We start from the raw sequence: 22,416 nt of genomic DNA, 5'->3' as shown, positions 1-22,416 counted from the left end.
TTCTGCCCTCAAGAAGAAGGAAATCCTCCCACTTGTGATAATTTGGATAGACAAAACGATATTACGCTAGGTAAAATAAGCCAGACACAGGAAAGCCAAATTATTCGTGAACTCACTTCTATGTGGAATTTCAAATAGTCCAACTCAGGCCGGGGATTTAACTCAGTGGTTTCACCACCTGCTGCGCAAGCGCAAGGACCCGAGTTCAATCCCCGGTACCAAAAAAAAAAAAAAAATCAAATAGTCCAACTCAAAGAAGCAGAGAGAATAGTTTCTAGGGACTATGGTCAGGTTGTGGGGATGGGAGATATTAGTCAAAAGGTACAAAATTTCAGTTAAGCTCAAAGAAAGAATTAAAAAATTTAAAAAGAACTGCTTAGAAACATGTTTTTTTTACCTGTATATCCTTTTATTGGTAAATTTTAGGTACATAATATAATGACATTCATCATTGGAAATTTGCACCTTTACATACTCTCTTGGTTCTTATTTTTCCCCCTTTCCCTGCCCTCCCTTCACCCCCTCCATCCCTCCCTATTTACAAAGACTTTGTTTTCTTTTTTTCATTTTCTCATATTAATTCCATTCCCTTCTTCCCTTTCCCCTACCCCTCCCACTTCCCCTTCCCCTTTGCCCCTTTTCTTCCTATTTCACATTATCTATTATACCTTTTAGTCCTTATTTACACTTTCAGTTTCTCACACTAGAGAAACTATTTGATATTTACACATATGTGTCCTATTTATTTCACTTGAGTATCACCTTAATGTGCATCCATTTAGCAATAAATGTCTCTAATTTCTCATTTTTTATGGCTGAGTAGTACTCCATTTTATTTAAAAAAACACATTTTCTTTATCCAGTCTCCAGTTGATGGACATTTGGGCTGTAGAAACATTTGTTTTTACAATAATTTTATATAAGATTTTGCAAAACGGGCCCAGGGCTTTAGCTCAGTGGTTGGTTCCATGCCTGCCTCCCAAGCGCAAGGTCCCGACTTCAATCCCTGGTACCAAAAAAAAAAGATTTTGCAAAAAAGAATAGCTGCTTGTAAACTTACGAAAAAATAAAAATGCCTCTAGAAATGAAGGTTTATTTACTCAGGTAGAACAAACAAGTCTGGTACCCTGAATTAACCCACAAAGTTAAAAGCAATTGGGTAAATTGACAAAACAAATGTGTCACATGACAACTGTGGCCACATCAATGCTCAGAAAGATTTATACTGACTTCAAACCCAAGGACAGTCCTCAGCTTAGAAGCTAGAAGATTATTCTAACGGAGATTAAATTCTTAAAGATGTTACTGATGTTCAAAAAACAAAGTTATTCTCAAAGATACTGCTGAAATGGAATTTTTATAATTTAAATTGTTTCTTGACCTCATGTTCTACATGCCGGTCTTGTTTTTGTTTTAGGGGTCAGAGTTTGTTGTTTGGGTTTTTTTCCCAGTACTAGGAGTTGAACCTAGAGCCTTTGCATCAAGCTAATCCCCAGGCCCACCCCCTTTAAAAATTTTTTTTTTAATTTTGAGATAAGGTCTTAATAAGTCAGTAAGTTGCCCAAGCTGAGCTCAAACTTTCCATCTTCCTACTTCAGCCTCCTGAGAACACAAGTGTGTGCTACTACTATACCTGGTTAAATGTTCTGCTTATAATTTTGATTTCCTTTCAATCAATACTCATTTGAACTTTATGTTCATCTACTTCAACCAGTTTCTGTCCAGTCTCTAATATAAGCAAATTATAGCAACCAAAACCTAGTTATTTTTAAGCAATCTGATGTTGTATCTTTCTCACTATGCCCAACAAGATGAGGGCAATTTCAAACATTAACATCCTACAGTATGTATCATGAGAAGGAAAAGAAGTATAACTGATATGAAAGATCTGCCATGGGCCAGGTGCTGTAACCACTGACTTGTTTAGACTGACTGATTTAGCGTATGGAAGGGATAAAGTCCAGGCAGTAAAGTGACATTATCTTTACTTTATGGAGAAATAGGAATTCTGGAAACTTTCATAACTATGCACAGTAACAGATTCACCAAAACCCAGCCACATTCAATGGCAGATATATTCAGGAAACTGTCTTTTCATTTGGAGGTCCATTCAAGTAACTCCTCAAATAGATCTTATGTTGACTAGAACTGATCCCTACTTTTTGCTTCTTCTCCAGTCTTATCGTTACCGACTTAAAAACTTTTACATCCTTGGTAATATCAATGAAAAGAACTGCTTCATTAGCATCTCTTACAAATAATGTATTGAAAGGGAGATTAGAAGTTAAAATATTGTTCTCAAAAGCTGTGGATTTTAAGTATCCATGTATCCCTTTGCTCTTCAACAACTCTGTCACAGATATCCCACTATTATACCCATTTTTACATAGGGTGAAAAATGAAGCCAAGAGAATTTAAGAAAATTATCAATAGTCACTAAGCTACTAAGAAGAGCAAGCTGTTGGATCCAGACAGACTCCAAAGACTGCTCCTGGCCTTTCTATTATGTTGCTTCTGAATAAAACATCAATCAATGGGAATCTTTTAGTTCCCTGGTTCTAATAAGATCCCTTCTCACACTGAAGAGATTTTGATTTCCATACTCTGAATCCCACTCACTGCCTATGTATGTTACAAGAAGAGAAAAAGAGAATCTGGGCATGGCAGTACACCTGTAATCCCAGCACTTTGGAGGCCAAGGCAGGACGATCACCAGGAGTTCAAGCCCAACCTAAAATACACAGCAAGACCCTGTCTCAAAAAACCAAAAAAAAAAAAGAAAAGAAAAGAAAGAGGGGAAAGGAGGGAAGAGGAGGGGAGGAGAGAAAATCTTTCACATCCGGGCTGTGAGAGAGCTCTCAATGGTTCAGACTTTACCTCAGAGTCAGCTCACAAAGCCACCACACCTCCAGCATGGGTAATGGAAGGAAAATACCTAGTGTGCTTTATATGAGAGAACCCACCCTTGCACCTAAATAAATTTTGTTACATCAACCACATCACTGAGGTTAAAGAGGCCCATGCTCTCACATCACTTTTTCCAGTCGGGACCTAGAAGGTATGAATAAATGTTGAGTTAAAAAAATGACTTTGGCTTACAGTGAAAAGTAGAAATACAAGTGTATTCCCAGGTCAAATCCATGAACGCTTCCCTATTCCTGCTCTACTCTCCTGCCACCCACTCCTCCCTGGGGATGCCAGCTGCAGCCCTAACACTAATGCTGTCTGCCCACTGTGTTCCCTGGGAAGGTTCACCTGCTCTGAAAGAAATCCACGGCTCTCTCTCCTACTGTAAGTTCCCCTCTTTAGCTGCTACCTTCTTTCATCCATTTTGAATTAGAAAAATGAGCCTCCTCCCACAACATGACACTTTCTTTCACCTGATGTTACATGGATAAAATGTCCTGTTCATTATTAAACCAACTGGTACTAAATAGTAAAGGACAGGGCCAGGGATTTAGCTCAGTGGCTCCGGCATCTGCCTCCCAAGTGCAAGGTCCCAAGTTCGATCCCTGGTACAAAAAAAGAAAACAAAAACAAACAAACAAAAAAAACCTAAACAGTAAAGGACAATCAACTTGCTCTCAAAAATCTCCAAACACCACAGAGGTGTCTGCCTGCTGTGTCCTCAGTAGGATATATGATAATGAGAGGATATCCTACTACTCTGCCTCCTGTCCCTTGGCAAATGGCTGCTTTGGGAACAGGAAAAATCAAAATCCTTTGTGGAACTTAGTCACATACTCATAGGTAAGGAAATAAAAGGAGGGGAAAATGAAAGGACACTCTGTGACTACTCTAAAAAAAACCGTAAATGCATAAAAGAAGAGGTTCTGGAATGTGGAGGTCATTTGTGGCTACAAACCCTTGTCACTGAAGGTGGACACAGTCAAAAGTAATCAGCCAACATTCCTTCTTTCCCTCATCAGCTTCCTCAAAGGAACCGAAGATTTAGGCTGTCCCAACTCCAAAAGAATAATAATAATAGTAATAATATTTGGTCCTCTTCTTAGTCTGTGGCAAACCTGGCATTGCCCCATTTCTTCAAAAACTGTCCCTTTTGCCCCAAAATTTAAAAAAAAAAACTCCTGGTTTGACTTAAGTCAAAAGTGGACACTATTTGCCACTGGTAAACCTAAGATAAACATTAACAATTGTTTGTATAAAGAAAGGCCAACGTGTAAAGTGAAGTCAGAAAAAAGAATCATTGACTCATCTCTAACCCCTGCCCCACTCCTAGAAATGCCACAGAAGGCTCTATTTCCTTACCTACAGTGGCTCTGATTCAAGCAGGTGGGTTAAAAGTAGGTAAAGATGCATCTCATCAACTTCAAGGTGTTTTCTGTTTAATTATTTTTCCAAAAAGACGTATGCATATGCTAGTATATAGCTTGCCTAACATGCCCAAGACCTGGACTCAATCCTCATCAATACCCAAAAAAAGTATACACAGTCATTTCCTCCTATTTTTTCCTTTCCTTCTATTCCTTACAGACATAAACTATTAACTGAAAAATTGATTTAAAAGGTTTTTGTGATCTGGCCTGGCAGCTAAATGCTCCTAATTCCGCCAACAAACACACTTAGGACTATCATTTTTTTTTTTTTTTTTTTTGGTACCAGGGATGGAACTCGGGTCCTTGCGCTTGCACAGCAGGTGGCGAAACCACTGAGCTAAATCCCCAGCCCTCCAAAGTATTCTTAAAAGAAGACAACTTATCAGTTGAACCATCTTAGAAAATTAGAATAAACATAAAAACATAGGAGATAATTACGTCTGTACAATAATACAACACTTAATACATTACTCTGCAGAAAAAGTCACATTTAAGCCCCCAGCTTCTACAAAAATGTAGTCCAGTTTATTTTCTTGACCATCAAAGTCAGGAAAACTCTTCCTCCTAGAATGGATCTGATTGGCAGGTACTTTCTGAGAGAAGACAGCTGAGTTAAAGGAGGCTTGTGGACATTTTATGTCAACAGCTAAAATAAACTGTTTCTTCTCTCATACTATTTTTTTCTTTTTTCCTATATTTTTTCTTTTTTCCTATTTTTTCCTTTTTTTGTTTGTTTGTGCTAATCCCTATGGCTATACTGCACCCACTATCCCCTCAAACCTATGTCCCCTCCAAAGAAACACAGAGTTGGGTTTCTGATGCAATTCAATTGAATATGTCTAGCTTGGGTTTTTTTCAACAGAACTTGTCAGCTTAAAATTATAAATGACTTAAAGCTACTAGTATCCATTTCATTTGGCTATTAGGGTAGTCAGGATGTCTAACCTAGAAAAGATAAAATGACAAAATGTTCTAGGAATCAATAAGCTCTTATTTTGCCTTTTTAAATCCACCCCTAACTTCCAAACAAAAAAAAAGTATTCTATGAGATCAATAATCTAAGAGAAACAAAACAATACAAAAACAGATGGAACAGTATTACATACTTTAAAGATAAGCCATAAACTTTGTAATAGAACATGCTTACCATGGTTAAAAGACACAAGGCACAAACAAATTTAGCAACGACTATTAGATATCATGACCTTTGGCACTGGCATTTTCCAGTATCGTTTCAGATAACACTGGTAAAGATGGCAGAAGTAATCTAATCCCTTAATGCCCATGTCCCAAACTTCTGAAATAACCTCAGTAGAAGCAACATCTTTTCAGTTACTTTTTTTTTTTGGTACCAGGGATTGAACTCAGGACTTTGCGCTTGTGAGGCAGGTGGTGGAACCACTGAGCTAAATCCTCGGCCCATTTTCAATTACTTTTAAGGAACCAAAACAATCGTTTAAAAGAAATAGGGCACCAAAATGATCAACAGATGAGGAAAAGTTTCAACAGCAAGTCACTCAATTATACCAGCAGCAAACACTAGGGGAAACCTTAAGGGTAATATGCTCATAGTTCAGAATGAAAAAGAAAGATGAACACAGTATCTTCAATATCATTTATCTTTAAGAGGAACCACATAAAAACTAGCTGCTGTTTTTTAACTGTAACCAGCACATCTGTGTTTTCCCATTTAGGATATGGACTTCCAACTAATGTGCCTGGTTCTACCATGTGGTAGCACAAAGAAAGAGGAAAAACAAGCAACAGACAATCCATGGCTTTAAAATATCCTTTAAAAATGTAGGAAATCAGTAGCTTGTAGCTCACCCAATCACAAACAGCTTACCAAATTCCTTCACCTTCACCTTTGAAACAGGAATGCACCACTCAGCTGGCATCACAAAATTCCTTCACGACGGAGAAATGGAAAAGGAAGACTAACACTAACAACTGAGGTGGGTGGCTACCAACATTTCAAGCTTGAAAAGAAAAAACTCTTTCAACAAGATTATTTCCTGATATCAGTTTAAGCTACAGGAGAGCACAGTTTAGTGGAAAGGGAAAAAAATTAAATGGAATAACCTGAATACTTTAAAACTATTTGGAAATTTCATACCTGTCTCGTTGTCATAACTTCCCCCATTAAAATGTTTACCTAATAAAATGTAATACTTTGAGGGTGGGAATGAGATAAAAATAAAATAAAATTTATTTTTGAAAATATAATACTATATAAGTAATTAAACTTTTTTTTTTTTGGTACTGGGGATCAAACTCGGGTCCTTGCGCTTGCGCAGCAGGTGGCATAACCACTGAGCTAAATCCCCGGCCAGTAATTAAACTTTTAAGAAATAAAATCAAGATTCAGAGTTAGGCCTTTTCTTTTCTACTGCCTTTCTCAGTTGCTTGCCTTCTAATAAGACAAACTTGGCAAAGACATAGAAGGTAGCCAAACATTGCAGTGAATAAGGAAGGTCTAAATGAACAAACCCTGGCAGTAGTAAATGAAGCAGTCGTTTAAAAACCAAAGAGCCAAAACAGAGGCTAAATAATGCTCCCTCAAAAAAAGAAATTCACATTTTAAAAAGTGAGATACAATTCTCAGGGGTCATAAGGCAATATTCTAAATTAGTATCTTTCAAATCAAACTGAGAAACTTTGACTGCAATTCAAAAGGAAAAACCCAATAGGGTATATGCACCTCATATACAGCACTTCAGCAGCTTTAAGTTGCATATTATAATCAATACACACAGTTACTTACTTGCTTCCTTCTGTAATGAGCAAACTGTGAGAGTCCTAAAACAGTGGCAAGAGCACCTCCTCCAACAAGAACAGTCCCTTTCACCACCTTGTGAAATGCCATTTCTTAACCTACAAAGGAAACAAAAAGAAGTTAATTGGGATTTTTATTGCATAACAATCCAAATAATAAAAAGACACTATGTGGATTATGAAACTATGTTAAACTAGAATAGGAAACAGAAAATAAGGAAGTTACTAGCATGCCAACTTGTATACCAGTGTTCAAAAGCAATAACAAAAAAACCTAGACAAGGAAATTGATTATGTAAAAGTCACATTCAGATCCAACAGGAACTAAAGAAAGAAAAGCAAATTAAGACACAGCTGAAGACATTCAAACAATATAACGTCAAAAGAATTGTGGAAAGAAAAGTCACTGTGTATTTTAAAGAACTGCATGCTGTACTTGCCAATTTGTTCAACAGCTAATCCCTTCCACAAGAGTTAGCAGAAGTGTTGGGTCACTCAGCATAACAATAAACCTCAGGCAGGGCTTCAGATTCTCTGTCATGTGTCTAACTCAAATTGTGGCTCAACTCCCTTCTTGAGCTTTCCCTTCTTTATGAAGTTCTCAATAGAGCTAAAGCCAACACACATGTCTATCACTCAGTCTCATACTTTACAGACAGTCAGCTAGGAAGTCAGCAGATACCATGCCTTGATCTTTCACAAACTGATGAACTTAACCTGTTAGAATTCTTTTGAAGGGGAACTTCAAAACTTTTTTTCTAGCCAGAGTTTCATGACATGATTTCAAGAAGACACCCTCTTGATCGAACTCTCTACCATTGCTCACTGTGTATTTCTAAAGTTCTGTGTTGTGTTATCTCCTTTCTTCTCCCTTGTTTTCCACTACTAGGCTGGTTAAATTTTTTAAACTTATTTTGAGTACTTAAAATTACTCTTTAACTTTTTTAGAAATAAAAAAATTCCACAGAAATTAAAATTTCACCAAAAATGTTCTTGTCTACCTTTATTCTGTTAAACGTAGAAGATAAAATTGTGATGCCACCACCGCCTGCCTCGCAAGCTCAAGGTCCCCAGTTCGATCCCTGATACCAAAAAAAAAAAAAAATGTGATGCCATAAAAAAATTCTGACCTGGATTGAGTAATCTGACTCACCTAAAAGTTTTCTTCCACTTCATTAAAGTGGCTGGCACACCCACCTCTTATAGGTAAGCCACTAACTACTCTATTTCCTGTATGGGTGGAGATCATAACTCAAGAACATACATTATAGTTCTATGAAGGCAGTTTTCATGTACGATACTAAAAAAATACATAGCATATCCATGTAAATTGTGATACAGTTACATATCTGGTTCCATACTGGATGTGTAAATATTATTATCATACTATCCTAAATTAAAACTTTTCAGTACAGTTGGTGACTGATTCTACAGAAAATTCATTTTGGAATACTATAAATTATACACTAAAAAAAAGTTGGCATTTCTTAAAATTTTATTTTTTCCTTTGATCTCATTCTTCTTTACAAACTCCAAAATTCTAAGATGGCTTTTTTTTTTTAATTAAGATTCTTACCCGGAAGATTTTTCACATGCATACTTTGCTGCTCAAGGCCTCTTCTTTTCTGTTCCTTCTCTACATAATCATCTTCTGTTTCCCAAATTGTACAAGACATTGGTGAAGGCTGACTAGGGACTTCATTCATCATTCAGTCAACTCTAAGGAAAACCTTATATCCTAGGCTACTCTGATAGTAAAAATCACAGTTTAGCAGGCACCACTGGTCATAGCTCACCATCACCATTCAAGGTACTGCTATAAATATTCACTGGGTGCCTATCACACAATAACGAAGACCATAGCATCCTGGAGATAGCATACTATCTCAAGGACAACTGGGTGCTGCTGTCAGCTGGGACAGACAATAGAGTGTTAGTTCTGTTACCCAACAATGCATGGGCCTATCCTTAGACAGCAGCCCGGTGATCTGCTGGATGTGAATGTTGGGTCCGACTGACTAGCTTAGTATCACTGCTTCTGTCTTGTGGATAATGTCACCAATGACCTCACAAAGGATACCACATATCAGCATGGGCGACTGAGAGCTGGCGCATACAATAAAAGTCAATGAAAATGTCTGTGTTAAAAGTGTTAAGTTTGGATCTAGTTTTTCCAAAAGTGTATATTCCCTTCTTACCTAATTGCATTGTTTTCATTTGATTTGTCTGAGACCAAAACTTCCAAAGGCAGGTATTTTCCAATATTTTTCCAATGAGCCACTAATACTAATGAAAAATTGCATTCACATACTGCCAGAGTTAGCAATAATACTGACTATAATCAATAGTTTCCTTTTTCAATAATTTCATAAGATAATTTATGCATAAGTGATTATTATTTCTACTGTGATCAAATCCTGTTCTACCAAGTAGCTAACTATAATGAATAAACTACTTTCACAGGTAATTCAAAAATAAAAATAGAGAATCAGTCATTTTTTCCTGGCTCTTTTAAGAGCACCCATTATTTATTATTATTATTATTATTATTATTATTATTATTATAAATGTTACAATGACAATAGCTACCATTTGATTGTCTGCTAGGTAACAGGAACCATGCTTTCAATTCTTCACACCCATCAGTTCATTTCATCTTCATATCTAATTTCACAGGACTGGAGGGCCTGGGATTTAGCTCAGTGGCTGGCACCATGCCTGCCTAGTCAGCACAGGGTCCTGAGTTTGATCCCTGGTACCAAAAAAAAAATTCATAGGACTGGGGTTGAAGGTTAGTGGTAGAATGCTGGCTTAGCATGCACAGAACCTATGTTCAATCTCCAGCACCACAGAACACATACACACACACACACACACACACACACACACACACACACACACCATCAAATTTTATAACAGAGGCAGCTGTCGCTCAGAGGTAGTTGGAGATTTTCCTGAAGTCACTCCCTAGAAAGAGAGGAAACCATGACTATATTTGAGTTTAGATTCTTAACTACAGAGTGGGTCTGCCCTGCTTTTAGTCTCAAAAGGTAACTTCTCCCCAAAAGCTACAACATATTTTTCTGTCACTCCCAAAAGAAGGCCCTAGCCCAGCATGGTGGCACACACCTATAAACCCATCATTCCTGGGAGGCTGAAGCAGGAGGATTACAAGTTTGAGCTCTGCTTGGGCAACTTGGCAATTTAGCAAGACCCTGTCTTAAAATAAAAATTTTTTAAATGGGCTGGGGATGTAGCTCAGGGCAAAGGCCATAGGTTCAATACCCAGTAACTCAAAAACAAACAAAAGATTCTCAACTACACAAAGTGTACCTGTCAGCATTCAAGTTTTTAAGGCAAGGAGGGAGCATCTGGCAAACAATTGCACTAGTTATCTTCTAGAAGTACTGTAAGAATATTGATTTATTCTTAAAATAAAGAAATTGAAAACCAGATAAATGTAAGCCACACACTGTGGACACATATGTACCTTTTACATTCCCTTGTAAGGAAAAGTGTTCAGTGATTACAAAGCAGGAATGATTATTTCCCTTTATGTAAAAGCTGCAACTAGAAAGTTAGCCAAGAAAGGGACCGAAAATATTGACAAATCTTCACCTTTTGCAATTAAAAGTGTGAGACAACCACGCAGAAAAAATGATCCAAAGAGTTATCTCTGTTATCATGGCTCAATGTTCATGTCTTGTAGCCTATTAATTTGATCACATATACTTTGTCTCAGGGCTGACTCCAGTGTTAGCACACACCATGCAACGATAATTCTCATGAGAACTCCTGCTCAACTGGCAAAACCTAAACAAAACAGAACTCACCTAAATACAACCATGATTTATTGACTGCCTCAAGGAGTTCTATGTAAAGGATAAAATACCAATGTTTGTCTCACAATTGTGTCTTGTAACTATTAGTGCTGCACTGAGTTATAAACATTTTTGTAGAAAAGAAAGCAAGGTACTATGTCATTGTAGTGGAGTAAGAAATTCTTTCTGACTAAAAGAATTTTAAAAGGCTTTAAAGAAGATAGGATTTTTGAGAAAGATCTTGGAGAAAGAAAAATATTTAAAGGGTAGTGAGTAGAGAAGATCCGCATAAAAATCAACTATTTGAAAGATGGAGGGAGAGAGTGGAGGGAAAGGCATAAAAAGAGAATTAAGATGCATTATGTACATGTATCAACTCCACAATGAATGGGATCATTAAGTATTACAAACTTGTGCTAATAAAAACATTAAAAATAAATAAATAAAATGTTTTAAAAGGAGAGGAATATCATCATAATATTCCAGAGACATACAAGTAATTATCTAGTTTTGCTGAAGATGATGTCCAGTTGGAAAATTAGGTTTTAAAAAGAAGACCAGGCCAAAAAAGAGAAATACTCTGTATGTAAAGTATTTTACTGATATTTTGTGGGCAATGGGGAGTTGAGGCTGTACTTCAAGGAACCAAGATGTTGTATCCCATTATTATTTATAAAGAGTTGTTTTTTGCACATTGATTTTTACATTGATGCTTATGAGAAAGACCAATTAGAGGACTATGAAATAGTCCCTGTGTGACAGAGTCTGGTTTAAGGCAAAACTGGAAAGTGCAAATGCAGAAATAAATGGTCTGCAGAAATCTCTAATAACAGCAGTCAACTTCTGACCATGCTAGGACCTGACAAGTGAGTACAGGAGGAAGCAGAGGCTGAACATGGTAAGGAATGTGAGGCCAAGGAGCTGGGGATTAGCCCCAACATCACAACGCTAAAACGCAGAAAAGGAAGCAGACTTAAGGGAAAAAAGGAAATCAGTAAGGAATCAAGGAAATTTGAGATCTTGACAGAACACCTACTTGGAGAAAACAGCAAAGAACTGGCTATGCAGGTTTAAAATTCAGAAGAGTTGTCATAGTTAAAGGTGAGGCTTCTGCCTGGAACTGACAGATACAACTACTGCACAATAAAATAAGTATGAGTGCCAGCGATCAAAAACTGGATTTGCCACTTCTCAAGATCTTCTGACCCATGTTTCTGGCTGGTGACTGAAACTTATTTGGCTCAACAGAATTGTTAGCTGTCCTTTCAGGACTCTCAGTACAGATTAACGTCAACAGTGAGAACTGCTCAGATCTATTTCATACACTTAGTCACTCACTGCTCCCCACCAATGCCTACTCCCGTTCATAGCCAAGGCCACCCTCCCAGCTAAATCACACACTTGAATGACTTAACTGCACACCCCAGACTTTTAAAAGCAAGTGATAACCACCTACTGGAAAATAGAGAAGGTCCCCTCAGCAACTACTTCCAGGCAAACTGACTCCAGAATAAGAGCACGTATGTCCTGACCACAAGTTCTCAAGAGTACTCAAATTCTTCTCCCTATCTACCTGTCATATACTCTCTCCTAGTAGCCTTATTTTTTACAATGTAAGTTTAGTGGAAGCAAAGTTCCGTGCAAATGGATTTATCATTAATCTGTCAAAGAAACATCCATTCTTTTCAGGTCTACAAAATTCTCCCATCTTTCTGGTCTCTTTATATAAAAACTCCAATGACCTTTCTGGTCTCCATGCTCTACATTCACTGAAGAAAAAAAAAAAGGAAAGTTCTCTGGATTTTGATTCTTTTGCCACCACAGGAGTAAGCATATTTCTCCCATCCCTTAAAAGTGTGATCAGTGGAAGGAAAGCTCAAAGGTGACTTTCAGAAGGATAATTCAACCACTACCTTGTAGTCTTTGGGACATGGGTTCTCTAGCAGGATATCAAGGCATTCCATACTCTTCTCCTTACCCACACTGAAAAATACAGATGTACAAAATATTTCAAACGTAAAATCACCATGATGCAGCCTAGGGGTAGCATGTGTTGCAAGTGTATCCTGAGCCCTTTATAAGCATATAAACAGGCCCAAAGGTAGCCAAAAACTCTTAACACTTCAGTTGCATAGCTACCCCTTCCTCATAGCTGAGGATGGAAATCCGCCCCCTCATTTATTTTGAGTCATATCACATCACAATGTCACACCATGAGAGGCCCAACTCAGGGAGCCATACCACATGGTCCACCCACACATAAATCCAATGACTTGTAAGAGAAAAGTGGATGAATCTTACAAAATAAAAGTGCAGAACCTATCAGAGAAGACCTACCCAATAACCCTATAATCATGGACCTTGACAGCAAGTCCACACAAAATGGAAGACAATGAAGTAAGCACAAAACATCTTCCCATCCAGCAGCCCATTTTTAAATATAAAGGTCAAGATTTCTGAGTACTTAGAACTAGACATTTATTATTCCAATTATTGTGATATCAGAGACTTTGCAGAATTCCCCATAAAGAAGCAACTAATGCCAGGCATGATGGCGCATACCTATAATCCCAGAACTCTCCAGGCTGAGGTAGGAAGATCAAGGTCAATTCAAGGCCAGCCTGGGCTACATAGTGAGTTCGAGACCCTGTCCAGAAAAAAAAAAAAAAATCTCATAGTTTGGACACATCAAACACACGCTGAAAACCGCTTGCACAGACAAGTACCACCAAAGCACACCATGCGCTATCTTCTCTTCCCCAAAGGTTCACTCTACAGTAGAGACAAGGATCAGCTCTGTCTGTAATACATCCCCCAGCCACAAAGATACACATACACCTTACACAGCAGCATATGAGTCCTACAAAAACACAGAGAGCGTCCAGCATGATTTCTGAACGCTGTCACACATAAATGAGTGAAACAGCATCAGAAGCACATCGGCCTGGTTCTTTGGAAACAGAGGCATCTTAGATCATAAACTGAAATGAATCATCTTGTTTGTCTGTTTCTTTAAATATTTTTTAAAAGATTTAAGTCAAGACTAGAGAGGACGTGGATATATGGGTTATTCACAAGATATGACCCCAATGAAAAGAAGTAACTGTATCAAGTCCTGAGAAAACAGCAGACACCTATCCCACAATTATCTTTTACTGTAGTATAGCATACATAGATATATATTTCCACAAATACAAAGAATAACCTGTAGTTGTAAAAATTATAAACACTGAGCAGGATATCAAATTACAAGCAAAAAAGCTTCTCAGAAGTCACTAAGAAAAACATTCTCCTAGCCAGGCAAGGTGGCACACTCCTACAATCCCAGCACTCTGAGAGGCTGAGGTAGGAATATCCCAATTTTGAGTCCAGCATGAGCAATTTAGCAAGATCCAGTCTCAAAATCTATAAAATAAAAATTAAAAAGGATAAGGACTTAGCTCAATGCAAATGCCCTGGGTTAAATTCCTGGGGGGGGGGGGGGCGGAGAGAGAAGGGGCAGGAAGGAGGGAGTGAAGCAGGGGAGAGAGGAAGATGAGGAGGAGGAAAGAAGAAAGGAAGGAAGGAAGGAAGGAAGGAAAGGAAGAGGGAGGAGGAAATGTAAAGGAAGGGAAGAAATTCTCCTTATAACACAAAATTAATGAAAGAACAAAAAAAAAACCACCAGAGAAGTTAGAAATATAATGAATCCTCAGATTCTAGACATACAAAATATTGGGCTATGGCATCAAACCTTGGCTTTGTCCTTGACTTCCACACCCTACCAGAAAGTGAGGCTACTTCATGGAAAATGCATGGTCTTCTATTTCCAATCCACTTCCCTAGAAAATCCCAACCCAGGAAGGGCCCAACCCGAAAGATGGGGAAAAAAGTCTTAACAAAGGTAAACTATTTTAATAACAAAAAAAGAGGACAAAATATCGGAAAACAGAAGTAAAGGAAAACAAACACTACATTTATATTGAGTCACAGTTTCGAGCCAGAAAGTGCTTTTAAAAAAGCCTCCTACTATTCTGTGTGGGGAATCTTAGGTCAGTTACAGCATTTCAGCAGCAAACCCACAGCTATGGATGACTGAGAACAAGGTCAGCTGAGGAAACTCCTAAGCCTCCAAGCGGCGCAGGATCTGCGGCTTGACCAGAGGAGGGGTTGAGCTGCTTTTACAGGTTCAAATCAGAGTCAAATAGTGTAAGCAAAAGGCACAAAAATAAAAAGTAAGCTCAATAAGGAAACTGAGCCAAGTGAAAGTCCCTGTTCATGAAAAATGTCTTATACATTATTATGTGAGGCTTTCTGATATGCATTTTTTTTGGTTTTTTTAACTTACTATGCAATATCATAACCATTAACTAACCACTTATTTCAAAGTCCTCTGAAACGAAAATACATCAAAAGGGAGGAGGGCCGGGGATTTAGCTCAGTGGTTTCGCCGCCTGCTACGCAAGCTCAAGGACCCAAGTTCGATCCCCGGGACCAAAAAAAAAAAAGGGTGGATACCTTGGATATATGCTAACACTCTAATAGTCATTGATTATTTAAGATCCAATTTTTTACAAAATATATAGTTTCCATATTGTACTTGTGTTTTCTGCCACTGGGAACTACAGAGTCACAAAGTTGGCCCTTTTTTCCTTATTTTCATGAAGTTCCCTGTAGGATTACAAGAAATCAATGAAGCCCCTTTCAGTTAATATTAGATTTATATTCTTTAAGTGCAAATGATCATATTTTAAGCCATAACAAAATGGTTTCTGTAGTACTTGTTTCCCACAAAATTGTATAAAAATCAAAAAGAACTACAGTTAGTTCACAGAAGTGAATTTTTTGTCATTTATACATTTATTTTAAAAGCAAAATTAAAAGTGAAAAGGACCAAGAGATGGAGGGAGACAGAAAGGGAGGGGAGGGGAAGGGGATAGGAAAAAGAATTACGATGTGTTATGTGCATGAACCAACTCCTCATGATAAATGTAATCATTATGCACTCCAAAACAGACTAATAAAAATATAAATTAAATAAAACCAAGATTAATACATTTTCTGTATCGTAGATAAATTGATGGATTTTTTATTTAAAGGCATAGAATCCTATCTTTAATTGAAATCTATTTTTGCCTTCATTGTTTACCATATGTATAATTTAGGGTAACTCTAGCAAGCCTAAAACAATATGACCCTCACAAGTGAAAATCTGGAACATTTCTTTCCCAAAATGCTTACCCCTCATAAAACATGAGACAGGTTAGGAAAATGAGTGGCAAACACCTAATATGAAATTAAACAAACTTGCAATTATATATCTACTAATAGGAAATGCCTCACTTAGCACTAAAAAGAACATCGTAGGTACAGAAAAAACTTTAATTCTACCTCGAGGAAAAGGGAATATTACCAAAGAATCATGCACCCAAAAAAGTTCATTAGCCAAACAGACCACATTACTCCTATGCTTCTTTCAGTGTTTTTTCCTCCCTTATTGACCCCATCACTGAGTTAGGAAAACTACTGATATTTCTTTGGCCGCACAAACCGTTTTTTAGATTTTATATGCAGTTACAGAATCAACTTTGGTAATTAAGAAAAAGCTCTCTGTTATAGAAAGTATTGCACACTAAACAATATAGTGGAAAATGTCCCTATTCCTACTGAAATATATAAAGCCGCCCATCCAGATTTATTAAAGTTATATCAAAGCCTTATAAGGTGAGGACAATCATAGCTCCTGAATATCCACTCCTAAATGTTTCCTAAGAAAACAATGTCACGCTGTAGATGTAGTTCAGTGGTACAGCACTTTCCTAGCATACATAATGCCTGAGTTCAATCCTCAGCACCACAAAAAAGAAAAAGAAAGAAGGGATGGAAGCAATTTTACTTAACCATATAAGTAATGTGTTTTTTTAAAGGCTTAGATGATATATAAAATAGTATAAAGGATTGTGAATCAAATGAAAACATTTTTTACATAATGAACCTTATAGCCAAAACAAAGCAGCATAAGAAAATTTTAATTTAAAAACATGCCTAAAGAAAGGAGTACCTGAGACACTTAAGTTCTGGGGTTTCTTTCTTTGCTTGTTTGTTTTGAAACTGGGTCTCAGTATGTAGCCCAGTCTGGCCTCAAACCTCCTGCCTCAGCCTGCTGAGTTGTGCCACCACACCCAGCAACAATGAAATTTTACCTAGACTTTAATCAGGACTCTGTGTTGTTATTTTCAAGTATCTTATATTTGTATGAAAATATGAATAGGAAAGAGTGAATTAGGAATTAGCACAATTAATTAGGAAAGAATGTCTGCTAAATGTAAATATTTTCTTTCGAAGACAAAAAAAGCTTCAAAATTATTATTCTGAAATCTTTTTTTTTTGGTACCGGGGATCAAACTCGGGTCCTTGCACTTGCGCAGCAGGCGGCGAAACCACTGAGCTAAACGCCTGGCCTTCTGAAATCTTTTTGAAACAGTACAAATGTAGAAGGTATGAAAATTAGGCCACATATGTAATAAGTATGAAAAGTGGAAAAGAAAAACTTTGCAATGGTGACTTTTCTTTTACCCTAAAAATGCCAATATGGATTTTCTATCTATTTATTTGATACTGGGGATTAAACTCAAGAAGCACTGAGCTATAACCCCAGCTTTTTATTTTTTTATTTATTTTTTTGAACTAGGCTCTTATTAGTTTGTCTAGGCTAGCCTTGAACTTGTGATCCTCCTGCCTTAGCCTCTCAGGTAGCTGGAGATTTTCTTAGTTTTTATCTGTTATCACTGAATAAGAAAACAGACAAATGCCTTCAAAAGTGCCAGTTGCAAATGCAATATAAATATGGATATATATTAGAAATACATTGTAGGAAATATTTGTCAAAGACGGATTATAAAATCCTGAGCTCTTTATATAACTATGGAGTTTTTCAGCACAATCACTTCAGTTAATTTAACTTATTAGCATAGTAAAAAATACTTCTGAGTTTGAATACAGCTCTATTACAAACACTATACAAATAACGTCCAAGTGATGACTGAGAGATATAACAGAAACCAAGATGTTGGGTTGGGGAAACCAGTTACTCTGCTTCCTTGAGATTGAGAAAATCCCCAGGAAATAAAGCTAACCACATTTTACATCTTATACTCATTTTTTTTTTTCCCTGTGGCCTGATGAAATTTACATTTCAATTCACTTCTCTACTCATCTAATAACTCTACTCATCTAATAACCCCCATGTACAAATGTGAATGTGTAAATGCACATATAACACATGTATGTAAAGAAAATCTGAGATGTTGTAAAGCCAAAACAATCATGTATTGCATTTTTTGCTAGGTGATCACACTATCTAAAATTGACCTTTAAGAAAACAAGTATTAGGAAACAAGACAGAGAGAGAAATTGAAGAAATTCATATTGCTAACAATGATTCCATTCAAAAGTATGTGAAAATAACATAACAGTCTCTAAATCCACCATCCCCCTCATCTGCCCTCCTCCAAAAGCAGTTTTGGTCACAAGAGCTTATTCTCTCCACCTGCACAAGGCATCCTCTTCAATCGTCTCTATGTCAGATTCTTCTTTTTTCTTTAAAAAGATTGGCACACACCCTAAGTGGAAAGCATTCAAATACTAGCTTAGAAACAAGTCTAGTCACCTTGCATGAGCTACTATGTACCAACATAACACAGCCAATAACACAGCAAGTAACAATCTAAATTTACATCCCACAAACAGAGAAGATAAAGAACTCTACTCCATATTCTCCCTAAAGCTGCCATTGATTTTTAAAAATTAGTATTCTTTCAATTCCCAAAACAGCAGATTAAAAAATAAAATCACCAGGGGGTATTCTGGAAGGAAAGATTAGGGAGACCTGTCTTGAAAAACTCTTTTACTAAGTAGCTTTGTAATTTCAATCAAATGATTAGAATTTACTGATTCTCTAACTATAGATGAAGTGTCCCTGAAAATGCCCAAAGCTATTTTACCTGTACATTTTCATTACTATATGGTTTTTCTGCATTCAACTAGTGTAGGGAAGAAAACAACTTTCCTGAGAGAAAGGTGATGTTATAGTTGGGATCTTAAATGTCCCCTAAAGGCCCATGTACTGCATCCTCGATCGCCAGCATGTGGTGCTACTGAGAAGTGGTAGAACCTTTAGGAGGTGAGGCCTAGTAAAAAGCTAGGTCACTGGGAAAGTGCCCTTGAAGAGGATATCAAGTCCAGGCCCCAGCTTGTCTCCTTCTTGCTTTCCTAACGCCGTTCAGGTGAACAGGTTCCCTCCATCGTGCTCTTCTGCCATGACTTACAGCCTCACCACAGGCCCAAAAGCAACAGGAAAAAATGACCACAGACTGGAACTGTGAGTCAAAATAAATCTTTCCTCTTTAAACTGATTCACTTAGGTATTCTACCTCAGTGACCAAAAGATTAACACAGGTGGCATTCTCTTAATTTCCAATTTTTTAGCACTCTTAAACAATTAAGACTTGCATTTATTCTTTCACTCAATAATTATTTACTGATCCCCTATCATGCACCAGTCACTGAACATACAACTGAAAACAAACACAAAAATCTCTGTATCCCGGACTGTCCTGAAATTTACAATCCCTCTCAGGTGCCGGGATTACAGGCATGTGCATGGCTGCAAATCCTGCCTGTAAGAGCTTATGTTTCAAAAGAGTTCACAATTTAAAAACAAAAATCTTAAACTATTTTGGATTAAAGTGTTCTAAAAATCTATGGCTTACTTTGGCTTCCTAAATAAAGAATATTAACCATGAATGTACATTTTGTGATTTAGGAAGTAGGGGGATAGATTGTTCTCAAAGGGGAAGGGGAGCAAGAGATAGGAGGAGGGAGGGAGGGAAGGAAAAGGGATGAGAAAAAGGCACTAAGCCGTGTTCTGTACATGTACCAACTTCCCACAATGAATGTAAACCTTATGTACTACACACATGCAGTAATAAACTAAAATAAAACACACACACGTAAGACCAATAGAAAGGACAAAACTATTAACCCCTTCTTTATATGGTCCCAAATGACAGACTGTTCCCATCTGACTTCTTTATTGGCTTTATAAAGTTTTTCTATTTGTTTCAAACTATCAAGCTGATGATAATTTTCTGTGTTGATCTTTGAGCTCTCCAACTCACTTCTAACTTACTATCTCTGTGGTTTGGAAAATAAGACCTAAATTACCTAAAACTGTTTCAAACACAATTGCTCCTAGCAATGCAAAAGAGCTACTTACCAGCCCTTCAGCACTGGATTTTCGAAGTTTGGGCTCTAACTATACAGGGGCTATTCTTTCCCTTTCTTGTGTTGAGAAGTGAGAGGGATTAGATATTAGATATTAGATAATAGATAACTGATGGATTTTACTGTATAAACTATGGATGAAACAAACTTAAGTCCCTTATAAGATTAAGGATTTCAAACCAGGCTAGGTGTGATGGTACAGGCCTATAATCCCAGCTCTCTTTGAAATTGAGGCAGGAGGATCTCATTTTCCATCCCAGCCTGGGCAATTTAGCAACTTAACAAGATAAAACAAAAAATACAGCCTGGGAATATTGCTCAGGGTGAAGCCCCTGGGTTCAATGCCAGTATGAGACAGGCAGGCAGGGAGAGAGGGAGAGAGGGAGAGAGGGAGGGAGAGAGAGAGAGAGAGAGAGGAGGAGGAGGAGGAAGAGGAGAGGGGAGAGGGAAGGAAGGAGAGAGAAAAAATAATAATAAGGAAAGAATTTAAAACCAGATACATGCACATAATCCAGGCCTTAAAAAGCAAATTCATATTTCAATTCTGTCTCATCTAAATAGACCCACATTATCTTGAAAAAGTATGGCAAATCTCTCTGCTTCTACTCTAGAAACAATTGGAACATTTGTTCACTCTCTTGGATTTAAATAAAAGTTTACAGATAAATAGACGAAAAAATATATATCTGCCACGCCTGAAAAACCTTCAAAATGACTTATTAGAAACTGTCTTATAAAAAACATACTTCTCATTAGCAAGGGAAAGATAAAAAAATTGCACCTTCTTTGAAAATAACCAAAGAAAGTGTGCTGTCAAATACACAGCAAACTATCACTGAGAGACCTGCCCAGCAATAAGGACAGGAGGAGTGGTGGTTTTGGAAACATGCATTGACCTGGGAAGACCTTTTGCCTGCTCTATCCTGGGCAAAGTTCTGGGCATGAAGGATTCCTGTGATCTCACAGATTGGGGAAGACAAAAAATAAACATGCAAGCAAATTTAAAAATTGACTATTTTCAAAGTGACAAGTCCTCTGAAAGGATAAGATGAGGTCAGAGAGCAACAGCATATAGAAATAAACTACTTTAGATGAAATATTCATACAGGTGATTTGGGGAAAAATGTAATTAAGGACATGACACGAGGCCAGTAAACAGTATTGTTCCAAGAGGGGGGCCTTCCAAGAAGAGACCAGTATGCAAAGACACTTAGCATACGCCAGCTTGGTCTCTTCAGGAAACTGAAAGGCCACTGTGGCCACAGCACAAAAAATGGTGTAGGCGGTAAGTTCCAGACAAGGTCAGCAAGCCAGACAGGTGCCAAGTCACATATGACCTTCTCCTAGCTATGTCTGTACTTGGACAGGTCAGCGATAGGAAGTCCATGGAGGGTTTTAATCATACAAAGATCCAGCAGAATTTATGCTTCAGAGAGAGAAAGGAAAGAAGGCAGAGAGGGGGAAACACTCCAGCTTCAATGTAGAGGATTCCTGTTAGGCTAATGTGAGTAAAAACAGATTTTTTTTTGTAAAGGACAACATTAGCCATGTTCAAAAGTAAATGAAAGTATGAAAAAAAGACTATAAATGGGGAGACAAAGAGTGAGCAAATTACATGAGCAAATAGTCAAAAATGCAAACTAGAATCCAAAATAGGATCTTATACAACAGGAAAACAAATACTTAGGGGTACTTCTGAATATAACCTATTGAACTTACACACTTGAAAAACTATCCCATCTCATTCAGTCTGAGCTAGTCGCAACTAACAAAGTGTCAACTGAGAGTGCCTCTCAAAAGGCAATGGGGACGTCATTTTTACATTTCTATCCCACCTTGGTCATTTGCAAGTGACTCCTTCCCCCCAACACACACATATTCAATACGCATACACTACTCATCATAACTTGAATTGATGTTGGGTCCATACTGGAAAATAATCCAGGGTCACATCTCAACAAGCAGAGGCACCCAGGAAATTCCCCACCAATCCCAGACTCGGAAGCTGAGGAGATGTGTAAAACTTACTGACCCAACTAAGTATAGATTTAACAGGTAATAGGGAGCATATGATTAATTACAGTCATTTATATTTATGGGTTTGAATCTTAAGAAGGATGCCTGGCCTATCCCCATTTTACTTCCTAATTTTCCCCCTGCTGGAGACTGAAAAGCAAAAGTCAATTGCCTGAATGTTGGCATCACACTGGAAACTAAAG

General features: G+C 37.5%; 1 protein-coding gene across 9 annotated transcripts in view; it reads right to left on the bottom strand.

Annotated features, from left to right (window-relative positions):
• The window catches only part of Gpd2 (glycerol-3-phosphate dehydrogenase 2), a 149,383-nt gene that overhangs the window by 103,538 nt on the left and 23,429 nt on the right, over window positions 1-22,416 (bottom strand). For 7 of the 9 annotated variants that reach the window (XR_002398112.2, XM_004835926.4, XM_004835927.4 and 4 more), the window contains one exon: window positions 7,102-7,211. Coding sequence is in view for 8 of the 9 variants with exons in the window: in XM_004835926.4 (XP_004835983.1) it covers window positions 7,102-7,203 (102 nt within the window). In the remaining variant the exon portion in view is untranslated. Of the gene's footprint in view, window positions 1-7,101; window positions 7,212-9,701; window positions 9,865-13,495; window positions 13,581-22,416 lie in introns of all 9 variants that reach the window. The other 2 variants (XM_087198984.1, XM_087198989.1) reach the window with 2 other exon arrangements.

This window comes from Heterocephalus glaber, unplaced genomic scaffold (assembly GCF_053883595.1).
Source record: "Heterocephalus glaber isolate CG9 unplaced genomic scaffold, H.glaber_assembly_v1.0 deba00000347, whole genome shotgun sequence".
Taxonomy (NCBI): Eukaryota; Metazoa; Chordata; class Mammalia; order Rodentia; family Bathyergidae; genus Heterocephalus; species Heterocephalus glaber.
Note: the sequence above shows the minus strand (reverse complement) of the source record. Positions and strands in the feature narration are given on the sequence as shown.